General features: G+C 46.1%; 1 protein-coding gene across 8 annotated transcripts in view; it reads right to left on the bottom strand.

Moving 5' to 3' along the window:
* Positions 1-216: 216 nt before the first annotated feature.
* Positions 217-25,928, bottom strand: part of TENM3 (teneurin transmembrane protein 3) — a 608,889-nt gene continuing 583,177 nt past the window's right edge. For all 8 annotated transcript variants that reach the window (XM_057537184.1, XM_057537189.1, XM_057537185.1 and 5 more), the window contains 6 exons: positions 24,614-24,789; positions 22,920-23,155; positions 15,362-15,658; positions 10,315-11,926; positions 6,352-6,482; positions 217-3,819 (listed from right to left, as the gene is read on the bottom strand). In XM_057537184.1, the coding sequence (XP_057393167.1) occupies positions 3,064-3,819; positions 6,352-6,482; positions 10,315-11,926; positions 15,362-15,658; positions 22,920-23,155; positions 24,614-24,789 (3,208 nt within the window). In that variant the 3' untranslated portion in view covers positions 217-3,063. The remainder of the gene's footprint in view (positions 3,820-6,351; positions 6,483-10,314; positions 11,927-15,361; positions 15,659-22,919; positions 23,156-24,613; positions 24,790-25,928) is intronic.

Raw genomic sequence — 25,928 nt, 5'->3', positions numbered from 1 at the left:
AGTAGGCCATGGGAAGAGTTCCCTGTGAAGTGCACACCGTTGAACAGGCCATGTGGCCAGTGGACACCACAATTAGAAAAGAAAATAAAAGATATGATCAACTGGTTGCAGATGAATCAGTACCGCAACAACTGCACCTATTTGCGTCCTCCACCCCAAACACTAAAGCCATCCCGGCTGGCCCAAGGTTTTAAAAAATATATAAACACACACACGTTGGGTTGGCTTTTATTGGAATGCCTAGATGCAATCTATAGTCATCAAGTTATGGAAAATTCAGGTCACATATAAAGTTAAGAAGGCAAATGAAAAGAACAATACAAATCAGACAAAATTTACATCTCAAAATATCATGAAAGCATTTTGACTGGCTTTGCCTAAAATACTTTGAATATTAATTTCTCTTTTGTAAGCTAATTCTTTTCATTACACAGTCCCCCACCTCCCTGCCAACTCTTAGAAAAAGGTCTTTTGTTTACGTATTCCCCAAGGTCACTATTTCTTGTAAAACCATGTCCAGATCACAAGTCTTTTGAGAAAGGAATAGGCTCATTATACCCACTAACAAGACACTAATTGGGTTGATTTGACTTCATCTAAAATAAGCACCAGGAGATACTCCAAATCTGTTACTCATTGGTGCCAGTGTAAAGGACCAGTCCATGGCAAGAGGAGGGTAAGACTGTGACTTCACTTCTGTCATGTGGTACAAGCTTTTCATGGTCAATACATTAGAAACATTTCTGAGAATTTAGACTCAGAGCCTCTTTCAACCAAAAGTACTTACAGCATGCTAAATACAGCCCTGCAGAGATGCCATGGGACAGAACTGCAAACACCTAGGTCAACAGTTAAAAAATAAAATGTAGAACAGAGCCATGAGTATGTGGTTTGAAATCTCAGTTTTCTAAATCTGGGCTTCATAATACTCGCCAAAGGATTTCCAGGATAAAAAATATTACTGCTAATCTGTGCTTTCATTCTAATAAAATATCAGCATTCATTAGAAGATTAATTACTTCGGTATGCTCTACCAAATACACAAAGACAGTAATAGCACTGATACTGTAAATTCAGTAGCTATTTTGAAACTTTCCCAGCCAATCTGTTTAATAAACACGCCTACGGTGCAATTTAGAGTATGTGATACGTACAAAGCAGTTAGAAAGTTATCTCCAGGACATCACTTGACCCTTTATATTTACGACATGTTCACTTAGCTATGTTTTATCACCATTATACATAGAGGAAGACAGCGTGTACGATAGCTCAATGAACTGAGAAAGGTTTTCTGAAAATATTTTTGTGGCTGAACTTAGTGCTCACGAAAGAGACGTGGCAGAGCGGCCGAGTCGCACGGAAGTGCAGATGCTGGGCGCGCGGGCACGCGGGCAGGAGGGCCCCGCTCCCAGGGCAGGAGGGCCCGGCTCCCAGATCACTTCCCGCGGCGTCTGCCACCCCCGGAGTCCCCGAGACAGAGCCGAGGCTGCCGTTCAAACCAGCTCCCGGGCAGGCTGGGTCGTGCGGGCTTACGGCAGCTTTTGCCTCCCTTTTTTGTCCCTCTGGGTGACCCGAGGGTCCAAACTCGAGACCGGCCGAGGGACCCTGACCTTCCCCATCTGGCTCTCTCACCAGTGCTCGGTTTCTGCTCGCTTCCCTGGATCTGAAGACACGTGTTTGTGGTCACGACTGCATCAGCCCCTTTCCTGCTCACAAAGGTTTCCCGAGCACCCGACGGGGTCTCTCGCCTCCATCACAAAATGAGGCTTCAGGGAAGGCTAACAGTAGGACCCTGGGGTTAACGATACCAACTCCCCACGGACTTCCAGGGCCGAGAGAGGGCCAGAGAACTCCTCCTGCCCCGTTTTGGTTGTTTTTGTTTGTTTGTTTTTGTGTTTGTATCTTCCGTTACATTCCACCAGCCTTAGTTTTTCTACCTTGCCTCTCAGCTGATAATGGCTGAGGACACTGGCGTGATGAAAAAGAGACGAGAAAGGAGAAGTTCTCTGATGGGCCAGCCACCCACGCAGGACTGCACCGTCCTGCCCGTCTAGCGATAGAAAGTGGCACATGTTTTTCAACCTAATACAAAAATATTAACACTTCCGGACATGATAGGCATAAGTCGTTATATCTCCACAATATAATAATTTATACTGTACAGCTATAACAGATAACAAAAGGTGCAATCCTTTTAAAAAAAATCACACAGTTCACATGTTTTTATCGTTTTATTTTTAAGTATAAACTTTTTAAACACTTTACATAAATTAACTCCTCTGAGACTAATATTTGATGTACAGTAAATTGTAATTCATATAAAAATCCATAAACAACTTGTCTCACATAATTTACAAAAAAAATCAGGGTTTCCTTTGCTCATCGTCAGTGACAAGGATTCTGTGGGCCGGTGTTTTTCTCGGCGAGGCACACCACGTCGGCCTCGTAAAATCCCTTCGAAATCCCCGCCCCGGCAGAAGCCACTTGTGCCCATGTCCTTTTACAAAGCGGCACAGGGGAAGCAGTTGGGTTGTCCAGGAACAGCAACTCTGCCTCACATTCTAACATTAACAGAGACATACATCACATCCTATGCAGAGCGACTACTTCTCGTAAGCAAAGGTCGACAGCTGGCTAATATCTGGAAACACTGTATGCATCTCTACCTTCTTTAAACACAGTGCCTCGAAGAACAGACGGCCCGGGGCAAAATGTTTGGGCCTTTTTCTTTTCCTTTAATGATCTGTTTTCCTCGGGATACTTTGTCCAGCTGAGTGCAGCGATATGCATATGTAAACATATTCTTTAAAGCCGATCACCTTTAAGGTCATTCAGAAGAAAGGTTTCTGTTTTTGTTTGTCCGCTTTGATTTTGGGGGGCTGGATTTTTTTTTTCAGAGCAGTCTGGCTCTCCCGGAAGGCTCCTCGGTGCCGGGCGCGCCCTCGGCTCGCGCCCCCGGCAGATCCGCGCGGAGGCGGCGCGGCGCCCGGGGCCGGGGAGGCCGGCGGCGCCTCCGGCTCGGCCCCCGCGCGCGCGCGCGCTTCCCCGCCGCCGGCGCGGGCGTTACCTGCGGCCGATCTCGCTCTGGCGGAGGAACTGGATGTTGTCCGCGCTGTCCGCCAGCTCCGGGTACTGCTCCACCGAGAGCACGTAGTAGCCGTCGTAGCCCTGCACGCGGCCGGCGCTCAGCAGCTGCCGCTTCTCGCCCTCCGTCCAGGGCCGCGCGCCCTCCTCGCCGTCGCGCACGCGCTGCTGCTCGCGCGCCCAGGCCCGGGCGAGCGCGCGCTGCCGCGCCTGCTCCAGCACGCGCGCCTTCTCCTCGTCCAGCGTCGCGCCGTAGCGCACGTGCAGCGCCAGCGCGCCGAACTGCAGCTCCACGTCCGCGAAGCGGCGCGTCCTGCCGTTGACCACGGCGGTGGACTGCGACACGGTCACGTTGATGCCGTTCTCCAGCGCGCGGCGGCCGCTCGTCAGGCGCAGCGCGCCCAGGTCGCCCTCGGGCGTGCTGGTCTTGATGAAGTGGTGCGTGTCCCTGCCCTCCACGGTGAAGTGCAGGTCCTCCAGGTACACGGCGCTGTTGAGCACGGCCGCCACCTTGATGCAGTCCTCGTCGGCGATGTTGAGCGCGTTGGTCTGCACGCGGCCGCGGCTCACGGCCAGCATGACGCCCTTGCCGATCAGCGACTTGACCGTCGCGAACCACAGCCACGACGGCGCGCCGCCGCCCCGGCGCCCGCTGCGCCGCACCTCGGCCGTCCGCCCCACGGACAGGAAGGCCTTGGCCTGCCTCGCCACCTGCTGCTGGACTCCAAACGTGGGCTGCCAAGCGAAAGAGAACGGGAGGGCGCTTTAGAGAGCGGCCGGGCGCCCCTGGCCCGGGAGCCGGGCCTCCCGATGGGGCCCCTCCCGATGGGGCCCCTCCCGATGGGGTCCCTCCCGATGGGGTCCCTCCCGATGGGGCTCCTCCCGATGGGGTCCCTCCCGATGGGGCCCCTCCCGATGGGGTCCCTCCCGATGGGGCCCCTCCCGATGGGGTCCCTCCCGATGGGGCTCCTCCCGATGGGGTCCCTCCCGATGGGGTCCCTCCCGATGGGGCTCCTCCCGATGGGGCTCTTCCCGATGGGGCTCCTCCCGATAGGGCCCCTCCCGATGGGGCCCCTCCCGATGGGGTCCCTCCCGATGGGGCTCCTCCCGATGGGGTCCCTCCCGATGGGGCTCCTCCCGATGGGGCTCTTCCCGATGGGGCTCCTCCCGATGGGGCTCCTCCCGATGGGGCCCCTCCCGATGGGGTCCCTCCCGATGGGGCTCCTCCCGATGGGGCTCCTCCCGATGGGGCCCCTCCGGCTGCGGGCAGGGAAAGCGGAGGGGCGGGGGGAAAGCGGGGAGCGGGGGCCCGGGTAGATCCTGCGTCAGCGCTTGAGAGAGGCCAAGGCTTCGACGGCCTGCGGGGAGGAAGGCCCCGGGGTCCTCCCCTCAAGCTGATCCCCAGCGTGTTTGGAAAGGCAGAGCGAGGTGGTAACGCCATCACGCTTTCTGCTCAGCAAAGCGTTTTCGTCTCTAACGTGGGCGAAGCATGCAGGGGTTTGCCTTCTCTCTCTCGGTTTCTAGATGCCCTTTTCCCAGGCTCACCCCACGTGCGGAACGGGCTTATCAGGTCGTGCACCCCAGCAGCGTTCTCCATGGGAGGCTGGGGAGAAAGCGCCAGCACCCAGGGGAAGGCTGGAAAGCCTGCGGGTGCTTGGGGCTGGCTCACCGCACCCCACTGGATGCGCTTTGAAAGGCGTGTGCTTTAATTTAGGTGAACTCGGTACCCTCTCCCGGTGAACAGTTCTCAGCTGAATTGGACCACTATAACCGGCCACGATGGGCGGCACACAGTGGGACAGCTGGCAACGAGTGTTTATTTAGGAAAACATTTATTTTTTTTCGCAGACTTAGGGGACCGTGGGCCTTCTACGTTGGCAAGGGTTTTAAATTGGGGGATTTTAACTCGGGCATCTCTTACACCACCAGATGTTTGTCTGGCCAGTGTTTCCCCAAATGGAAACATGTGTTTCGTTTGCAGCACTGAAAGGCACATTCGTTTTTCTGCTCTCCGGGCAGCCTTGATGTCTTTGCCTGCGATTCCCTAAGCTGCCCTTATGGTGTGCTTCTGATGACAGAGAACCTGAGCCATACTGAAAAGGCTGCCTAGGAAAAAAAGCTGGCAGTCCATTTGTACAGTAAGACTTCAGTGCTTTCAGACATGTTGGAAAGTCATCTGCAATTAGGACGTGCTCAAAGGCATTAGTAAACTTCAGGATGTCTTCACGGCACTTGATCAGTGCAGATATATTTGCAGTTAGAAGTGTCAAAATGGCTCCCAGGTCCTGGAAACTGGATGGGTTTTACTTTTTAAATGTAAAGGTGACATCTGAAAAAGGAATTGCTTTTATGTTAAGTATGAAACATGTACCAGAAAGCAGAGGTATTGGCACTGTGTATAACTTGTGTGCGTATGTGTGTTTTAGCCAGGATTGCCTTTTCTCTTTGTATTCATTGAAATTATAGGAAATTGGTCAAGGGGGCGGGGGGCAGGGGGGGATGACTCTTTCTAAGGAAATCTGCGCTCTGTTCTTATCATTACGGGGTAACCCAATTTCTTGACCTTTAATTATTCTTGCTTTAAGCTAGAAATTCTGGTGTTTTGTTGTTGCATTCCTTTCTGATCTCTGAATGGTGGGAATTAAAAGTGCCACTTTCTGAAATGGCAGCTTTGACTTTGCAATTTTCCATTCTTTCTCCTTTTCTTTTATTTCCCAGAACAGTTCCAGGCTTCCTGCTCTGTTATTTTCAGGAAAATTCCATAAACACCTAGTGGTAGGTGGTGCTTTACCAGAGGCCATTTTATTTTTATTTTTAATCCTTTCCCTTGAAACACTGCCAATATTTTAAGGAAGTGGAACTTTGTGGCATTGTTTGTGAGCTGCTAATTTGTAATGTGAATCCCCTGCCCTCCTGTTTATTGTATCTTTGCCTTAAGGTCCCAGATACTATAAATGTGCTGTTCCTGGGGTTCTCTGTAGAAACCCTGCACTCAAAAATGAGCTTTCGCATTTTATTACCGTTTGATAATGTTTTTCTCTGTTTTTATTAGCATCACTAAAACCAGATTTAAGCCTGTTTCACAGGCCCCTGATTTGCTGAACAGAAATGCAAGAGGGAAGTGGTGCTTTCTTTCCTGAAAGAGTCAAAAAAATTTAAAATGGTCTTTGGTACAGTTTTCACCCGGGTAGTCTGATTAAGCAGGGGAAAATAAGGTGCAAGTAAGCCCTTTATCACCTTTCCATAGTTTTGCAGTTTGTCTCTTACCGGTACATCATCCCACTGCTGGCTCTTCACCAGTTCGTAAGAAGGCTCCGTTACATCGAATCTGGGGACAGGGAATCCAGGAATAGCATTGTGCAGATGGAAGCCAAATGTCAGCAGCCAGCTGTTAACATCTAGGAAAAGAAGGTTCCAAATGAAAGGCCTTAGAGTTTATCTTGTGCTTCCCTGCACTGAAGGCCTTACCTTAAAACCCCACATTCACAAACAATGACCCTGAAAAAGAGCCCATGTTTGGCATCACCCTACAATTAAAAACTGACTCTATTTTCAGACATGGTGACAATAACTTCAGTAGCAGAACGAAGTGAGCCAGGGCTGCAGACAATGCGGATAACAGAGACTCACTTAGACAGAGGGGTACACGGTCCCTCGTGCGAAGCTGCAACCGGTGCTGGTGGTAGTGATAAAAAATGCGAATAACAACGCCCAGAAGCATGAAACAGACAGCGTTGTTGACAACAAATGACATTTGTAGTTAGTAAAGGCTGGTCTTAAATAGAAGTCGTGTGTTATATTAGCTTTCAAAAGTGACTGCCCAAGGATATGAAGGCTTCCACCACCCATTTTCTATTAATAAGGACCCTGAATTGAGGGTATGAAGATCAACAGCTGATTCTTAAAGATGAATGGTGAAAGCTGGCCAAGCTGGCCAAGGGCACAGGCGTTCTGATTCCCATCAGTTCTGACTTCAGAGGCTCTGTGCACAGGTGGAGACAAACTTGTGGGGGAGAGAGGCTGGAAACCTTTAAGATGGTATTTTAAAATATTGCCACGTGACTCCAAAAGCCGTTAAGCTGAAAATAAGGCTTTTATTCTGTTCCGGAGGTTATAATGTTACAGAACTAGTCAGCAGGCTTGCAGCTTTATGAGTACAGTTGGGTGTAGATTATTTTATATATTAAGCACATTGCTGGAAAATTTGAAATTGCATTTTACCTAATATATGCTGTTCCATCTCTCTTTTGATGTTTTTCAGAAAATGCTGCCGTGGCATTCCCTGCCGTCCACGTTGCTAGGAGGGGAGGAATCAGGAGCTGTGGGCTTTCCAGCCTTTCAGCCACTGTCAACACCTCTTAAATAACCAGTGGCAAACTGCTTGTCAGAATGATGGAGGGCCACTTGTTCCCCATTTCCTTCTCCAGGGCACAAACTCTCACTTCATTGCCAGGCTGGCAGGTCCCTTTGTGCTGGCATCATATAGGCTATAAACCCAGTGGGGTTCTCCCTGTTTTAAATGGAGGGTTGCTGGTGGTGGAGGAGGATAGAAAGTAACACACTTGTGTGTGTGTGTGTGCGCGCGCGCGTAAGATTACGGGGGGCTTGTATGTTAGAGAAAATTCTTCTTGGATGGTGCAGTGCTGGGGGCAAAGGTACTCCTACTATGAACAATGTCTGTGAAGCAGTGAAAATCGGAGGCTCTTAAGTATTGAAAATTACTGCCCAAAAAGTGGGACGTGAAGGCAGATGAGTACTGAAAAACCCTGAAGGGGAATTCCATACGGGAGCTGCTGAATCAGGATGCTGAGAGAAGGGACCTGGAGCTGGTTCACAAGGGAGAGAGCTACGAAAAGCCTGAGGCAGTCCGGGTAAGCAGGAGGCAGATGTGAAATGAACAGGGGGCAGAGAGCTGTACTGAAAGCGGACATCTCGGTGCACCTCACACACTGAGTGAGAAAAGACACAGCCGGAAGGAGCGTCTAACGCGAGCCAAAACAAAACAAAGCAGAACACCCCAAACCAAACCGAACACACACACAAGAAAACAGAATAACCTTCCTCTAGGAACCATAAATATAGCAAAGAGGTTAATCATGGCAGTGGGACTCAGGAGTGGAAGGTGGAAACAGAAGGATTCAGAATCCCTGGAGCAGAGCGTGAGTGAAGATCTCAGCTCACTAAAGGGAACCCTCGTGCACTGTGGGTGGGAGTGTAAACTTGACAGCCACTAAGGAAAACAGGATGGACGTTCCTCACAAACCTAAGAATAGAATTACCATATGATCCAGCAATCTCTCTTCTGGATATTTATCCAAAAAATACAAAAACACTAATTCGAAAAGATACATCCACTCCTAGGTTCATTGCAGCATTCTTTACAATAGCCAAGATATGGAAACAACCTAAGTGCTTATCAATAGATGAATGGATAAAGAAGATACGGTATGTTTACACACACACACACACACACACAATGGAATGTTAGTCACACAAAAAAATGAAATCTTGCCATTTGTGACAACGTGGATGGACGGACCTTGAGGGTATTATGCTAAGTGAAGTAATTCAGACGGAGAAGGGCAAACACTGTATGACTTCACTCATACGATACAACAATTTTTTTTTTGGCTGTGCTGTGCAGCTTGTGGGATCTTAAATCCCTGACCAGGGATTGAACCCAGGCCTTTGGCAGTGAAAACACAGAGTCTTATCCACTGGACCACCAGGGAATTCCCCTAACTCATATGATATTTTAAAAAAACAAATAGGGCTTCCCTGGTGGCGCAGTGGTTGAGAGTCTGCCTGCCAATGCAGGGGACACGGGTTCGAGCCCTGGTCTGGGAAGATCCCACATGCCGCGGAGCAACTGGGCCCGTGAGCCACAATTACTGAGTCTGCGCGTCTGGAGCCTGTGCTCCGCAACAAGAGAGGCCGCGATAGTGAGAGGCCCGTGCACCGCGATGAAGAGTGGCCCCCGCTTGCCGCAACTAGAGAAAGCCCTCGCACAGAAACGAAGACCTAACACAGCCATAAATAAATAAATAAATAATAAAAAAAAATTAAAAAAACAAAAAAAAACAAAAAAAAACAAAAAACAAATAAATGACCAAACCAAACCAAACATGTAGATATAGAGAACAGAGTAGTGGTTACCAGAAGGGCAGGAGGCGGGGAGGACAAAGTGGGTAAAGGGCATCGACTGTATGGTGACGGGTGTTAAATTAGTTTGTTGGCGAGCGCGCTGTCGTGTACACAGAAGTAGAAACAGAATGTTGTACACACGAAACATACAATGTGGTAAAGCAGTGTTACCTCAATAAAGAGTAGAGAAGCTGCGCGTTAAAGGGAACTAGAGTCACGCTTGCAGGGACCTTGTCTCTGTTTCACATCCTGGTGCTTCTGTGGTGGCAGAAGGGGGACTCAATGTTTTAAATTGGATCATGCACTAAATTGGGAAAGGTCTTAAATCTATACCCATATTGGCAGAAAAATTAATGTGTTCATTAGCAGTGCCACCGTACACGAACACTGCCCTAACTGGTGATGAAGACAGTAGTATAAGAGGACAGAATTGAGGACAGAAACAGGATCCTCTGGCCAAGCGACTGAGGGGAGAACCTGCGCCATCACCGTCCCCAGGCGACGGTGGGAAGACGGAGTTAAACACCTCCCGGGGACGGGCTGCTGAGTCACGTGGTATCGTGTTCCTTACTGATTCCGTCATTAGAACTTGACACACGAGTAAAAGGAAAACCAGCGTCACACATTTGTAAGGCAGTTACTATTTCAAGCAGAATTGCGTGTGTTACTGTATTTAATACCATAAAGTAGGCATTGCTCTCCCCATTTTACTGTTAAGGCAACAGACTCAAAAAGTCATGTGACTTGGCTATAAAGCGTTGGGATTGGAACTCCAATTTGGGGACTCCAAGTTCATCGTGTTTTCTGCACCCCCACGTCCCTTCCCTTCCTTAAGTGACCGGATTGCATGTCATTTCAGAAACCTGTGGTCTTGGGCACTGGCAGGCAGAATACGAAGTAACAAACTATGTCTCAGTGTCCCTTTGTGGTTTCTCCTTGGTTTCATTTAAAAGGTTAGGCATTTGATTTTTTTTTTTTAGGCATTCGATTTTGCATGAGGAAAGCGTACAGTTAAACTACCAGCCGTTATTTCGTGTGTTAATCCAGTGATTAAAGTACTTGGAAAGGAAAAACAATTACACTTACCTGTGATGTAGTCTTTCACATCATGGATTTTGCTTGCAGGGTTGTTATTCCTAAACATATACAGGTTAAAGGGAGCTGGGTCCTTCCCAATTCTTTTCCAGATTTCTATGTCAGGCGTTGTCCATCGTCCTGCCAAAATGTCATAATCCCTTTCTCCAAAGTGGATTAATTTTGTGAGTGGGTCATACAAGCCACCATGAAATCCAATTACCAGCTGAAAGTCAATGTTGGAGTCAAAATAGATTTCGCCATATGCGGTGTACTGAATCTGTTTGAGCATAAGCCCGTTGCTGCTGAAAACAGCCAGTGGCGTCCCTGTGTTGTCTGACGCGATGTAGAATTCATCCCCACTGCTGATTTCCATGGCAAAAAGATGTCCTTGGAGATCGTAATAGAGGGAGGTGATCTCTGAACTCGAATGGTTGTAGACGTGAGTAATCCTGGTGGGGTAAGTGAGGTCCGCATAAAAAAACTGCAGGTGCTGTCCCAGACTGGTCTTGCTAGACACACGCCTTCCCAGGCCATCGTAACGATAGATGACTGTCCAGCCACTGCCTTTACTGTACACTCGGGTCAGAAGCCCCTTGGAGCTGTACTCAAAGATCTCCGTGCCTCTTTGACGCAGGAAGCCATCTTCATCCAACCGGTACTGAACATCACCCAGTCGGGTGATCCTGTCTCGCAGGTCATAGCGAAGGGGTGTCAAACGTGCGCTGTTACTTGGGTTCAGTAAATGGAGGTTTCCATTCAGGTCGTAGTTGTAACGCCACATGATTTTTTCGTTTAGATAAACGGTCTGGAGCTGTCCGTCAACATCATACTCATAAGCATATTTGGTAGTGTTGGCGAAGGGCCCTATTTTAATCTCTCTCTTGGTTACCCGACCCATGTTATCATACTGAATTGTAATCCAGTACATGAGTGACCTGAAGATCTCATACTGAATTTCCTTGATGCGGCCGTGAGCATCAAAGTGCTTCGTATAAGTCATTACAGCTGTGGAAATGATCTGGTTAATATCATAATATATGACTCCAAATTTTCCAAACTGCTCCACTTTTCCAGAAATGTCATCGAACTGATAGAGGTCAATGGGCAGCGGAGTTTCATTGATGACACCCTGCATGCTGGTCACCCGAAAGCTGTTGTCATAGCTGTAGTCGAATCTCGCGTTCACCATCCCATCTTCACTGAAGCGGAAAATCTGTCTGTCAATGAGAGGTCCAATTTGCCTGTATCTGATGGTGCAAATAAAACCATCACTCTGGAGGTTTACCGTTTTGAGGACGCCTGCCGTTTCATCGTAGGTGAAACTGACTCTCGTGCTATCGTATAAGATTTCTGAGAGCCTGGTCTGCCTCCTGTACTTAAATAAGACCCTCCGACTCGTACCCAGGAAAGCCGTCTGGAGGAGCAGCCCCCCCTCGCTGTAGTCCGTGATGACGGAGGCGTTGCTCTCCGGGGGGCTGTATATGTTGCGGTAGTAGCCGACGGAGCGGACGGTCTGCATCGTGTGGCGAGCTACGCTGGGCATGGTGACGGCCGACAGCTGGTCCCACGTGTCATACTCGAAGATGTACTGCCGCTGGCTGTGCAGCAGGAGCACCATGGACTGCAAGGAGGGAACACGCTGTTAGCCGGCGCTTGTGAGTGGCGGGGGTGGCAAACGCACGGGTAGTGACCACACGTACGCAAGAACATTCCCCATGAGAAAATGGTTTTCACTTAACTGAGTTCTCCTTGACTTTCCATGTCGTTACCGATCTCCTGCCTAATGTGCCTGGATGCTTCACTGGGAGGGGTTCTGCTGTGAGTGCCTCAAGTCTCAGGATCGTACCTTTTTTTTGTTTTTTCAGGCATTCATAGCCAAGCAGAGGATTGTCAATGGATTCCGCTAAGTCATAATACGGGCACGAGCAAAGCTGCTTCAAAGACAACATTTCAAGGGGAAAACAGCATATGGGAAGTGCAGTCCTGTCCATAATTAGCAATCATTTAGTAAGGTGGCTTTTCCCCCTCATTTGATTGAAGAGCCACTCAAATCATGTTTTAATTTCCAGTGCATTTGGGGGAGGAGCAAAGCATTCAAAATATTACTTTATAAAGAAGAAACATAAAATTAGCCCAAAATGGATCGTGTGTACCTAAAGCATCAACGGCAACAAACACTGCTACAAACAAATCAGTCGGTGAATGAGAGCTGTCAATGCCCTTGTTAGGAATATGGATCCAGATAATCTGTTTGTTTGTTTGTTTGCAAATTCTTAAATGACATCTGTAATGACAGAAAAATCTGAATTTTGAAATTTCCTTTTGTGAGAAGCAAATTGGACTTGTACCTAAGGTGCGGGGAGGATGGTTTCTGGGCTATAGACTGCTTTGCTTTCTGGGCTATAGACTGCTTTGGTGCCAAATTATGAGGTGAATAAATAGATAAATAAAAATAAGCTCTGCATATTTTGCAAGTAATTGCAGAAAGACAAAAGACAGTTTATTAGGCCAACGTGAGAGAAGGTCAACCTGGAGGCTGGTTAGGTAGCTCTTGCCGTGGTAGAGCGCGTGGGCGGTTCTGTCCTCTGAGGAAGCCCCCTCTAAAACCTGTTACACCAAATGGAATGATGGCCAAACCGGGAGGATGGTTAGATTAGGTTAGATTAGGAGCCCACTTCCCCACCCACCCCAGCACCGGGACTCGCTCTTTGCTTTTGACACAGAAACGCATAACCCCGTGTCCAAGGCTCATTCCTTGCTTCTTTATCGTCCACCATTTTCAGAAGCAGTTTGCCTGACCTCTTCTATGGGCACATCTAGGGGCAATTTTTGTGTGCAGACTCTGTGGTAAATGTCTTGAGACTTGTCCCTGATAGTCTGCATCCTTCCAAGGAAGGCCTGGACTATTGCTGAATTCACAGGACCCAGGACCCAGTACTGCAGTCATTCAGAATCACAGCTCTTGGTAGGTAGTAGAATATTCCTTACTTGGCCATGAATAAGTTTTGGCTTAGGGTGCCTATCCTAGCAAGGAAATGGAAATAGTTTGGGTGGATTTTAGAGATTTGGGAGAGATGGTGAGAAAGTGCTCGTTGGCTTTTCTGATCCCTGTTGATACATGGACGTGATCTTGGTTACTGCCGGTGTCATTTTGTGACAGTGTCCCTTATCAATGACATGCCCCTTTGCTCCAAGATTTTTCAGTCATATTATGGTCACTACTCTCAATTTTGGGGGTCTGAGAGTTTATTTTGTTTACTTATTTATTTATTTTTGGCCTCACTGCTCGGCTTGTGGGATCTTAGTTCCTCGACCAGGGATTAAACCCACACCCTAGCATTGGCAGCGTGGAGTCCTAACCACTGGACCGCCAGGGAATTCCCAGTCTGGGAGTTTATATTTGTTACTCTTCTCTGTAATGTGCTTAATTTAAATTGGGAAGAGTGTTGCAGGATGAAGTAGTGTCCCACTCCCAGTAACTATAGGCAGGAGTTGTCTTGGGGCTTGTAGGTTGCAGGATGAGATATTTTCCAGGTGTCGGGACTTGTTCCCAGGAAGGTAAGTGTGGAGGGGGCTTACTCTGTGGTCTCTCAACAAATAACAGCCGAATGACTAACTGTAGCGTGTGATGACGAGTCTGGAGGGAAACTGTCCCCTAATGGGCCTCCTCCGTTGTCTCAGGGGTGCGTCTCTTCTGAGGAGGGCACATAGGTGGGTTTGCAAGAGGAGAAATTGGCAAGTAGGGTCGTAGCTGGAAGCGCTCTAGAGTTAGCGGGCTGCCTGACGGTGAACTCTGAACACGAACTGGTCCTCAGGAAGAGGGACTAGCCAGGACGGCTCAGGTGCAGGGGGGAGGTAGGTCCAGAGCACCTCTGGTGGAGACCCACGGGGCGAGTGAGTGCGTCGGTGATGTGGGTGTGCGTCCGGAGGACAGGGTTATCCTGTGCACCCGAGGAAGGGGCAGGCAGTGAGGCCGGCAGCTGTGTCTGGGCCTCGGCTGCCGTGTGGCCGCTGGCAGTGCCGGTGCGCTGAGCTGAGAGGCACCCGAACCAGAACCGGTGCGAACCTGCGTCTCAAAGGCAGGTGAAACCTCCCATGAATGTGCTTCTTGGTGGATTCTACTTCTTCAGAAGGGAACTACAGGGAGGTGGTCTTTTCCTCCATTGTTCTTTCTTTTTTTAGTATTTATTTATTTATCTTTGGCTGCGTCGGGTCTTAGCTGAGGCACGTGGGATCTCTCCTTGGGGCGTGCGGGCTCAGCAGTTGTGGCGCGTGGGCCTAGTTGCCCCGTGGCGTGTGGGATCTTAGTTCCCCGACCAGGGATCGAACCCACATCCCCTGCATTGGAAGGAGGATTCTTAACCGGTGGACCACCAGGGAAGTCCCTCCTTTTTTCTTTTACTTTCATTCCCTCTTGACCCCGGTCACTACCCGAAACCTGGCATCTACGACCTGGCATTCTGCACACGTATAACTTGAAGTCTTTTTTGGTGTTGTGCACAGGTCTCAAGAATGGGTTCCCTTTACACGCAGAAGAAAGGGGAGAGGCCACAGAGGACCAGACGTGTGGCTTTTTTAAAAAACAGCCTCTTTTGGTTACTAACGCATAAGTAGGGTGTATGTGCTCTTTATGGTTATGTCAAAGCTCTGCGGGCAGCAACGCAAAACTGACAGCTTTAACTGTGCGAATGCGTAAGGCTCTTTCTCAAATGAAAAAGCTCGCACGGAGATGATTTACAAATGACTAACAAGCTCAAAGTCTAATTTGTGAATGTTGTTGACGTGTGAGGTTGGCAGGTGGGCGCTGTTGTGGCTTGTTTGTTTACAGCATAAATCACGTAAAAGGGTCTCGGAGAGGAGAACTTAACTGAGGAGAAACACCGTGGCCAATGCAGAAATTCATCAGTGCTCTACGGATGTGATTTACATGTGGGTACTCAGTATAACAAACGGGGCTCAGTCACGTGACACTGGTTGCCCCGGAACTGCGCTTGGGTGACCGCTGGAAAATACCGATCATTGCCTCCCCGTGTTTACCCTCTGTGTGCAGGCGTACCTTTTCCAAGTACGTGTAACTCCATGTTTTACCGTCAGCAAAAACCCGGGAAACGATCCTCCCCTGCCCGTCGTAATCTACTTTCTCGCTCGTGGTTCCTCGCTGGATGCCGGCAATTTGGCCCGTGGATGAGTAGGTGACGTTGACGGCCATCAGCTTGCTGCTTGGCAGCCAGAGAGTCGGGTGCCCTGACGCGTCGTAGGCGATCCTCAGGAGGAACTTACGGTGGTCATCATAGATCTTTTCTGTCTTTGTTGTTCGATCAAAGTCAACTGAAAGGAGGTTTCTGCCATTAACCTGTTACAACACAAACAAGATGATAAAATAAATCATGCCGTTCCAGTACCAGCCCCTTATTACTCTGCAGGGTCCCCACTATTGTTTAAACACCGTTTATGATGATTGATTCTCTTTGTCAGTAAATTAATTTAGCAACTTCTTGGGTACAAGTGCAAGGCAGTAGATTAACTGCTCTTTTAAAAGGTTTCATTAAGCAGAAATACAGCCTGGCATTTGTTCAAAACCTTTTCAATTAAATTTTGTAACCTTAAGCAACCGATAAGAAAAACGCCGAAATGCATTTGCTTTAAAGTTTGCTCAGAAGATACGAAGGTGGTAAACCTGACATCTCTGCACATTACTCAAATCCCTCCCCCGCCCCAGACCAGAAGACATTGGGAAATAATTGCTTACTAGATTAATCATGGCTACATTAAATAAAATGGTGGTAAATGTGATTCTAGCCCTTCAAAGAGCAGTTAATGTGGAACCCACATTACTGCAAATTATTAATTAGTTTAAATAGCAGGAGGTTACAAACACGATCCTTGTTTTTGGCTAAGTGCTGACGTGTCACAATTTTTTGGAATGCCTTTTTCTTTGATAACATCTGGTTCACCGGCAAGGACTTCAGATCCTTCACTCCCACATCTACACAGTCTGACCACTGTGCTTACTTTACAAATCTAGCCCCATGCTGTTGTCGTAGGGTCTCTGTGTCACGTCCAGAATCTCTGACTACATCTGTCTGTTACTGTCTGTGGTCCAGGGCACACACCAGCCAGCATTTGTTAGTGCGGTGGACATGTGGCCTTGGTTAAATTCTACTTTACACACGGTCTACAGTGTTTGCAGAAGACCAGGGCCAGTCCATTCTTTGGTTTCCTACTGCACCTTTGTGGTGATGGTGGCTTGTCCATACCAAAATGCTCGTTAACTGTTCGGATTGTTACAGGTTAAATGGGAAAATCTTAATTTTACTTGACCATGTCCTAACTAGAACTTTCAAAACAGACAGCTCCAGCTGACCACTTATACACACACACACCACTTACACACACACACCAATATATGTACACATATATGTATGTACATACATAATATACATGTATATTTATGTAAAATCTGGGATAAAAATTTGTGCCTTGTATCACGGCCATTAAACAAGTCCCATGAAAAAATTCTCCGTAAGCTTTATTTAAACTTTTCCAATTAACTCTTCAAGGGGAGTACTGTGAAGCCCACGGAAGGGTAAAGATATCAGCTGAAAAGAAGTTCATGCCTAACAGGCAAAGTGGTCGGGGTCAGGGTGCCGGGGAAGCACCCAGATGATTCACATCGAATGAGAAAGCGGAGCCCTGGATACACGTGAGGAGCCCTTAATTTCTCAGTTCTATCACTGCAGATCCAGCTGATGCAGGAAAAAGGAAAACCCCCTGAACCACGGAGCAACTGGTATGTGTTGGTGTGGGGTGTGTACCTGTGTCGGAGGAGGAAGCCAGGAGTCCGAAAGCCCCATTTCCACACACCACAAGGTCTAGAAGCAGCGAGGCCCTGGGCTTTCAGTGAGTTTATATGATTCTGACCAGCCAGCTGAAGGCTTTCCGGGCTTCTGTTTTCCCAGGTGGAAATGTCTGCAGAATAGTTGCTCGGCCTTTTGTGAATGTTGTGAGACTTTATGAGTTTAGGTTTGCAGGATGCTTTGTGTACCTTGGAAAGAAGGTACTAGCTTACAAAGATGTATTTTTAAGTCTGTAGTGTTACAGATTTGATTTGATATCAAATAGCTCAATACTGAACTGGCAGAATCCAGCTCTTCAGCTTCTATTTGCACACTTGTGATGCCTTAAGGAAGAGGCTTTACAAAATTTAAATGGTTTCCTAGGGCTCTTGTGTTTCTCACATTGTGGTTTAAACAACAAAACAAAACAACACAGTGTTAGATTTGCCCTCCTTTTTCCTTCCTCAGGTTATTCCGGGCTGTGAATAGCCAAGCGAGATCGCCTGTGTAGTTTGTTTCCGTAGACTGTGCAGCCCGCAGTCGTACCCCATCTGTTTGCGTTTTACGTGTTTTCATTTTAATTTGTATCTCGAGTCTTTATTGCCTTCCTTAACCCTCCTTTGCCTCTGCAGTATTTCCTATGGGTAGAGTACAGGAAATCTGCTCTGCAGATCTGGTATGACTGCTCGGTTAGGAAGGGAGAAGGGCCAGAAGGCAGGCCTGGAACCCCTTCTTGGCACGCCTGCACCCCACTACCGGGCTTCTGATTTGTCTCTCTGGTTTGGGACTCTGGCTGCACAACACCAAAGCGTCCAGGAGAACATCTAACGCTGCCATTGTGTCAGCTGCCACACCAAGCATGTCACCACATGGAAACATCTAGAAGCACCGCGAGACCAGACATCTGGATAGCAGTTAACATTTTCCTTTTTATCCAGACAAATGCCTTTCTTGTGTCCTCCAACTGAAGAAATGAGGAAAGAATTAGAATGTGGCTGTGTTTTTCTCCACATTCGCAACACAAGCCAAGGTTTTAACTGTTCTTACTGTTTCCAGACACCAGCCACTGTTATTCAATACGTAACATTGCAGAAGATACTAACAGGTCTTTTGTGTTTTTCCGTCCCTCTCAAACCTGCCCACACGTTCTCCTTTGGGTGTTGCAGACACAATGCACAAGTCAAGGGACATTTCCATCTGGAACATAGTTTGCTTAACTACACCTGTATGAAATCACAACTATTTTGCAAACTTTTTTTTTTTTTTTTTGACAATCATAGAGGACCAGCATTGTTGCCCCAGTGGCCTTTTAATAAACATTTTTCACATAAAAAAAAATCAAGTTACATTGAGTAGTTCACCTAAGACGAAAAACCTTCTATCAGATCGTTACGATACCTCCAGCTACATAAAAATGAATCCAAATGTTGTGTCTGGATAAGAGCTCACCATGAATTCCTTTGTGATACACAGCGTTTCTTTTAAGTAAGCATGGAAAATCCCCATGTTCAAAGATCATGTCCAGCATGACTGCAATCAATCACAATGTCCCTTTGATATCGGGAAGTGGGTAGTTATTTTCCCTCTGTAATGCTTGAAAAACTGAGGCATAAAGAGGTTATTAAAACAATGTCTGTATGTTTGACGACACAAAGCACAGTCAGACTATTCAGGTATCCAGAATGTTTGTGACAATATCTCCACTCCCTGGTGTCCTCGTTAGAACATCAACTGTCTGCAGGCGGTTCTGTGTCCCCTCCACACGTCAGCAAGTGCCAACTGTTCTGCACCATCCCACTCTAGGCCCTGCCAGTCAGATGAAAGGACGTCACACAAACGTGATGGGCATAAGAAGAGTTAAATAAGCTATCATATTTACGCATGCCTCGAAACACCCTTTCGGCCTTCAGGTTTCGAGAATTTCTTTTTCACATAATCCACTAAATGTTTTCCTTTAAGCATCAGAATTCTGGGCAAGTTTAGAAGATGACTTTTATTATTAGGATGCCATAACAATTTTTGGGAATTGATCAAAGGCTGGTTCTAAAGTCCAACACTGACAAAAATTAGGACTGTTTACCAAATACTGTAAGACAAGGACAAGCGACTATTATGCATGTCTTTTTTAAAAAAAATGTAGGTACAAGCAAGTAAGCTAAGGAATTGTCTCATCTTTGTTCTGTTTTCCCACGTCTCTGCCACGATTGCCTCTGCTGGTTATTCCTATGTATCTAACCCCTTTTCCCTTAATGCAGTTTCACAGAAAATGCTTTTCATGTTGCTCGTTTCTTGTATAATTTTTCCTTTTGTACTCCTAGCCTTTTTTTTTTTTTTTTTTTTACTTTTTAAACTACTCCATCTAGTGTTATACCTATTATATCCATGTGATCTATTCAACTGAGTGTTAGGTTTCCTGCAGTCAAACATCTGCAAGGCTGTGCTATTCCTACAGCTTCTCTCTGAGAAGATCTAGAGGCAATGAAATAACCCAATTCTAAGGCTGGCTCTTCCTCATTCTTTCATTTATTGAATAAATATTTGAGTGCCCACCCTGTGTCAGGCCCATAGCTAGATTTAGGCCAGTAACGTAAAAACGAAAAGACGTTTCTGCTAGGAGATAATGAAAGGTAAGAGAGGAGACGTCCTCTGTTTCAGGAAAGGGTGGAGTAAAAGCGGGCGGCTTTTCGGGCTGATTCTGACTCTGATTCCTGATTCAGAGGCCCTGCTGGCCCCGCGTCCTCCCCCTCCTTCCTCCTCTGTGCCCCAGTTTGGCAGATTCCAGGTCCGGTCCTCCAACCAGATTTTCACGCCATCGCTTTCTCCCTAGAATTCCTCTCTTCGAATCCACAGAGGGTGAAATTAGCAAGCCGAGCTGGTACATCCGATCTTATCTCGAAAGCAAGCGACCCCCCCTTGTGATCCTGGCACTGTCTCTATGTGAGCCATCACACACATCAGCTGGAAATCTCCTTTCAGTGTGAACGAACAGGCCGCTTTAAATAGTACATTTTCTGAAATGACTTGCTTGTCGTTCCGCTGTTTAGAAAGAAACTCACACCCGTGCCTGTGTGCACGGGTCTCTTCCTCCCCAAAGGGAGGTGTTTTCTTCATTTAGAATCAGGCTGAGAACCAGAGACTTAAAATCGGCTTTTTCCTCTTTTCCTCTACTCTTCTTAATTCCTTTTTTATGTCTAGAAAATCAGTATTAAAAAGGAAAAAGAAGGATGCACTTAGACTAGCTTGTCTCAAAGAACAGTGGGCCACATGTTACGTGGTCAGTTTCTGGGCAAAGCATTTCCCATAATCTTTCCTATGTTTTCGTAACCAGTGAGTTAACCAGATTTTTCCTATCCATCTGTTGTGTGGGGATAAATGCCCACTGTTTGTACGCATGGTTCAGATTCTCTGGGTTAGGGTTACAGAATATGTAATCATGCCTTTCGTTTTTCAAGGATTTTCACATTATCTCATTTGATTCTGTAACAATTGTGTGAGACAGCGGCAGGGTAGGGCAAATTATATTTATTCATAATATAGCTAATCTATATCATGTCCGTGTCATAAGGTCAGGTTATTATCTAGATAATAGTATATTATTGCCATCATAATATGGATATCATCATATAGGTAAGGAGAATGGGCTTCACAGATGTTAGGATTTTCCTAGAAGATTTATTATTAGTAAAAAGTGGAGCCTGACCTAGAACCCGTATTTTCTGAGCACAGATGTGAGCAGAACCCTTGTGTCTTCTGATGAAGTAAGTCCTGTGTCCAAGTACACGTGTGACTCTGTGCGTGTGTGTATGTGTGTGTACAGGCACACCACGCCTGCTGTAGGGGTAGCTGACTAAGTCGAAGCCTGTGAACTAGCTTCCAGTGCGCAGTGACCCAAGGAAGCAGGGCCCAGGGGCAGCGGTGAGTGGTAGCAGCCGACAGGCACGCAGGCAGCTCAGTTCCTTGTTTCGGCAGAAGAAAAGGCCAGGGCTGGCGCTGACTCTGGTAACAGGCCAAGACCCTCTGAAAGTGACCCCGGAATGAGCCTGAAGCTTGTTTTCTTGCCCATCATGTTACTTGCCCCCTCATCTTGCTCTTCTTTCTGAGCTTCTATTGCATCTTCTTCTGGCCCTTCTCACGGGATAACCTCCCTCCAGCCTCCCCGGCTCCTGTCCACCAGAACTCCTGGTGCAGGGCCCTGGAGCTAGGGCATCTGGGCTCCCATAGGCTGGGAGACGGGCGAGGTGGGAGCACGACACTGGTTCCAGAAGACCATGCATTTAGAGCCCCAACCCCTGCCTTGCAACTGAAGAGGAATTAGAATAGAACTGTGAGTTGGAAAGTCTGTATTTGATGCACTGATTCTTTCTTACTTGATTTCCATTTCTTGTAAATAGCCAGAGACAATATGTAGTAGCTGTTTCTTACCATGAGGGCTTGTCCTGGGAAATAATGTTGGCCTGTTATAATAATAGTAATTTAACCATTTTTTGGTGCTGAAAAAAGGACATGAATGGTATCCTCCATGTTTTTTGTCTCTCCTTGATTTTAAGTAACTTTTTTAAACAGCAAGGGAAGTAATTTTAGGAATAGTTATCTACATTTATCTGATAAATGAAAATCTGTTTGCTAATAGAAAGAATGAATCCAGTTCAGTTTATAGTGGTTTGAAGGCGGTTCCTTGTAACCTGTGTTTTAGTAGTTAATCTATGCTGTCTTTACCAAACAGCTATCATAAATCACAGCTTGCTTTCTAGATATAGTTGGCCCACAATGTGAGAGGGAGGAATAAAAACACCTAACAAGGCAACACAGAGAACATCTTGCGAAGGTCAGTTACACGAGCATAATCAGCAATGCCATCACAATTCTCATAACAATGACGTCAGTTTGGGTTTTCCTTCAATAGGGAGGAGGGGGCAGGGGGGTTCCGACATCGGTCCTCTTCTAGGTGCCCAAGCTGTACTTTAAAAATATGGAGAATGCAAAGGAAGAATCCACCTTTCAAAGGCCAACCCACCTCTTTCAAGATACATATTTATGATTTGGAACACTTTTAATATTTCATCCAACTCTTACTCATCCCCATCCCATTAGGAAGCCATCACTCCTGAGTGGGTAAAGGAAAAGCGTAAGATTATTAGGGCAATATCAGTACAACAAGAATCTGTTGGCCATGCAGGCTATTTGGAATTGTGCTACATGCACTATTCTAATTTCCCAGGGAAGAACTGATTTTTTTTTTTTAATTTAACATCTTTGTTGGAGTATAATTGCTTTACAATGGTGTGTTAGTTTCTGCTGTATAACAAAGTGAATCAGCTATTCGTATACATATATCCCCATATCTCTTCCCTCTTGCATCTGCCTCCCACCCTCCTTATCCCACCCCTCTAGGTGGTCACAAAGCACCGAGCTGATCTCCCTGTGCTATGCGGCTGCTTCCCACTAGCCATCTGTTTTACATTTGGTAGTGTATATATGTCCATGCCACTCTCTCACTTCGTCCCAGCTTACCCTTCCCCCTCCCCGTGGCCTCAAGTCCATTCTCTATGGGAAGAACTGATTTTTAACCAAAGCTATATTAAGAAAACACTTTTCTCAAATAGTTGGCTTTTTCTGTGAGCGATCTGATGGCTTGATGGTTGGCCGTAACTCATGCTCTAAGGTAAGGTGCTACCCTGAGCGTGAACGGGAGACGAGTCCGAGGCCCGCCCTCGTGGACAGGCCACTGCATGACACGGCGGACCGGGAGGCTGTCACCTCGCTCTGACACTGACTTACCCTGAGCTTTCGACCGAAGACATTGACTTTGCCTTGGGCTTGCTCTTTGCGGAATCTCCATTCCACCAGGTTCTGACCGTTTTCACCAGGAAGAGTCATGTTTCTTTTGGCCACTGTTGGGTTGGCTGTGCCGGCCAGCACGTGCGGCTCTGTCTGGTAGTGTGAATCCAGGCCACTGGCAGAGAGGATTCGAAGGGAGCCGTCGTAACCAACCTGGTAGCTGTTTCTTAACTGATCTAGAAAACAAGCAGCAGAAAACACGAACTGTAGGTGCGCATTAAACACCGGATCGCTTGTGGGGTTAGAAGTGATACGAATTTCTACAACGTTGACTGGACTCCATTTATAAGGGAATGAAAAGTACTTAATGATATCCTTTTAGAAAATAACAAAACAACTTTGATGTCTGGCATCTCATGCTGTAACAGATTTGGCTGAATGTTAAAGGCAAACTTTAGGGGAATTTAAAGTCCTTCTCTACTTTATCTGTCTGATGAAATAAATGAAGGTTCGACCTCCAGTAAATGTTTTGCAAAGAACCAAGTATGTGTTCTTTTCAGAGGCTGGTGTGTCACCTCCAAGGGTTTAGAAGACATCTTCCCAATATTCATCCCTATATCTTTTGTTAAAGATGTTTTGAAACGGTTTAATATCTATACCTTCTATACCAAAAATATAAGGAGATATTTCCCCCTGAAATTGACTTTAAAAAAGGGAGTCGTCTTATATTTTGTACAAAACACCCTCTCATATTGCAGGCTTGCCTCAACTTAAAAATCTTGAATAATATAGGACCATTTGGGGAAGCAATGAATTCAAGCAGTACTGATTTTAGATGACTGTAGAGATTACCTGACAGAATTGGTAAAAAAAATAGTCAGAGAAGTTTAACTCAGATTTAGCAATGAGTCTTAGAGCAATGACCTCACAGTTGCAATTGTCATTGTAAACAGGCCTTTTCAAGATTACATCAAAAAGGAATATGGCGGGAGGTTCTATCATGGAGTTACTGGACATATATACCTACAGACTGAATGAAAAAATGGAAAGTTGAGCTATTACACATATGGGTACTTGAAATTTGGTATACAATTTCCAGTGATGGCATGAGATGCGGATTCACATACTGCCTCGTGCACGGATTCAGAAAGCTCACACTGCTCTCCGTGCGTGGCAGTGATGATGCAGAAAGGGCCTTCTGATGCAAGTGAAGAGTGGGAATTAACTTGTTTTATTAAACGGGAAAGAAAACCATAATTTCTAGGTTAACAGACTGTTTTAGATAGTATGTGATTTTATATATGTATATATTACTAAATAAACATTACATGTAGACATTAGACTATCTCATCGATATCTCTAGGGGTTTATATTTCCACCTTCTCTTTCCTGGTTCATCTTATAAAATGGGGGTTGTCACATTCTACCTGGGTGCCAGTGGTATTTTATTTTTTAAAGATTTTTTTTTTTGGTGTGGACTATTTTTAAAGTCTTTATTGAATTTGTTACAATATTGCTTCTGTTTTATGTTTTGGTTTTTTGGCCCCAAGGCACGTGGGATCTTACCTCCCCGACCAGGGATCGAACTCACACCCCCTGCATTGGAAGGTGAAGTCTTAACCACTGGACCACCAGGGAAGCCCCACCAGTAGTATTTTAAACTGGGCCACTGAAAGCTCTGCTTTCGTGTTTACCTTGAACCATGGTGTAGAACGAGTCGATGGAGGACAGATTTGAAGTGATGCTGACATCTTCTTCTCGGCTGGATGACTCAACGTCCACCGTGATTGCCTTGTCCATGTCTCCGTGGAGGTTCGTGACCACTCCGGTTGGAAATGTCACATTTGTCAGACGACCTTCACTGTCATAGCTGAATAAAAGAGGCATGAACTTGGCGTTAAATAGGAAACTGCAAGTTCTTCTTACTTATGATCGAGTCTGCAACAACAGTAGCTGCACACATTTGGGAGAATATTTGTCTTTGTGCACGAGCTGTGCAGTGAGGACTTCAAACATGCTTTGAAGTAACCAGAAGCCTGTCTAACATAAAAAAGCCTCACCGGTGAGGCCAGGAGTAAACAGAGCAGCTCCTAACCTCAGCATGTTGTTCTCTGAAGTGTGACCAAAACCCTCCTGCACATCTAATTTGCTGTTTCAAAGGGAACATGTTTGCTGATATTAAATTTCTTAGTGTTCCTCCATATTTTCTATAAAGTAGATTTAATTCACTGTTATATCCTTTTTGAAAGTTTTACTAACTTATGCCCTCTATGGCAGTGCAATATGGAAAAAATATATATATATAACTTTGTAAAGCAGTATATGTACATGCATGTATGCATTTGCATATGTAAACATATTCCTTCGGTACCTTGAGACATCTTCAACAAATTAATATAATAAGGCCTTTTTTAAAGACTTTATTTCTCAGTGATTGACATACTTTATAATGGTAAATTGGGACTTAAATGTTGGCAGGGTGGAGATAATCTATCTTGTCTATACTGATGTTGTAGGAATGGGTGATATCTTGAATGATGATTTATCATGTTTACTGAAATGAGATGTAATATTTCCTGACATTTAATGACTATTTGCTTTTTTATGATACCCTCACTTTTTTTTTAGCATATAAATATAAGAGGCCCCTATAATTTAAGTGTTAGGATATATTTTAAAAAGCTATCTTATTATCATAAATATGCATTACAGATACAACATTTTACTAAAAAACTGATTTTGGGGGTGACTTTTCTATTGGTGGCAGCACCAGAGAAAATTTCAAAAATGACAAGGTGGTTTGAAGAAAGGGGAAAAAAAAATGTAAATTCTGGATGAAAAACCAGGGACTTCCTTGGGACAAAAAATATACTTAAGATTGGATTTCATATTAATACCAAGGCTGCTTCATTAATAAAAGGTCTAAGTGAGATGGAGAGCTGAACCATTCCCTACTTAAAATAAGCCCAGATGCAGAACTAGGAGACAAAGAATCTTCTTAGTGAAAGA

Source organism: Balaenoptera acutorostrata, chromosome 21, assembly GCF_949987535.1.
Source record: "Balaenoptera acutorostrata chromosome 21, mBalAcu1.1, whole genome shotgun sequence".
Lineage (NCBI taxonomy): Eukaryota > Metazoa > Chordata > Mammalia > Artiodactyla > Balaenopteridae > Balaenoptera > Balaenoptera acutorostrata.
The sequence above is the reverse complement of the archived record's forward strand: the minus strand, read 5'-3'. Positions and strand labels throughout refer to the sequence as shown.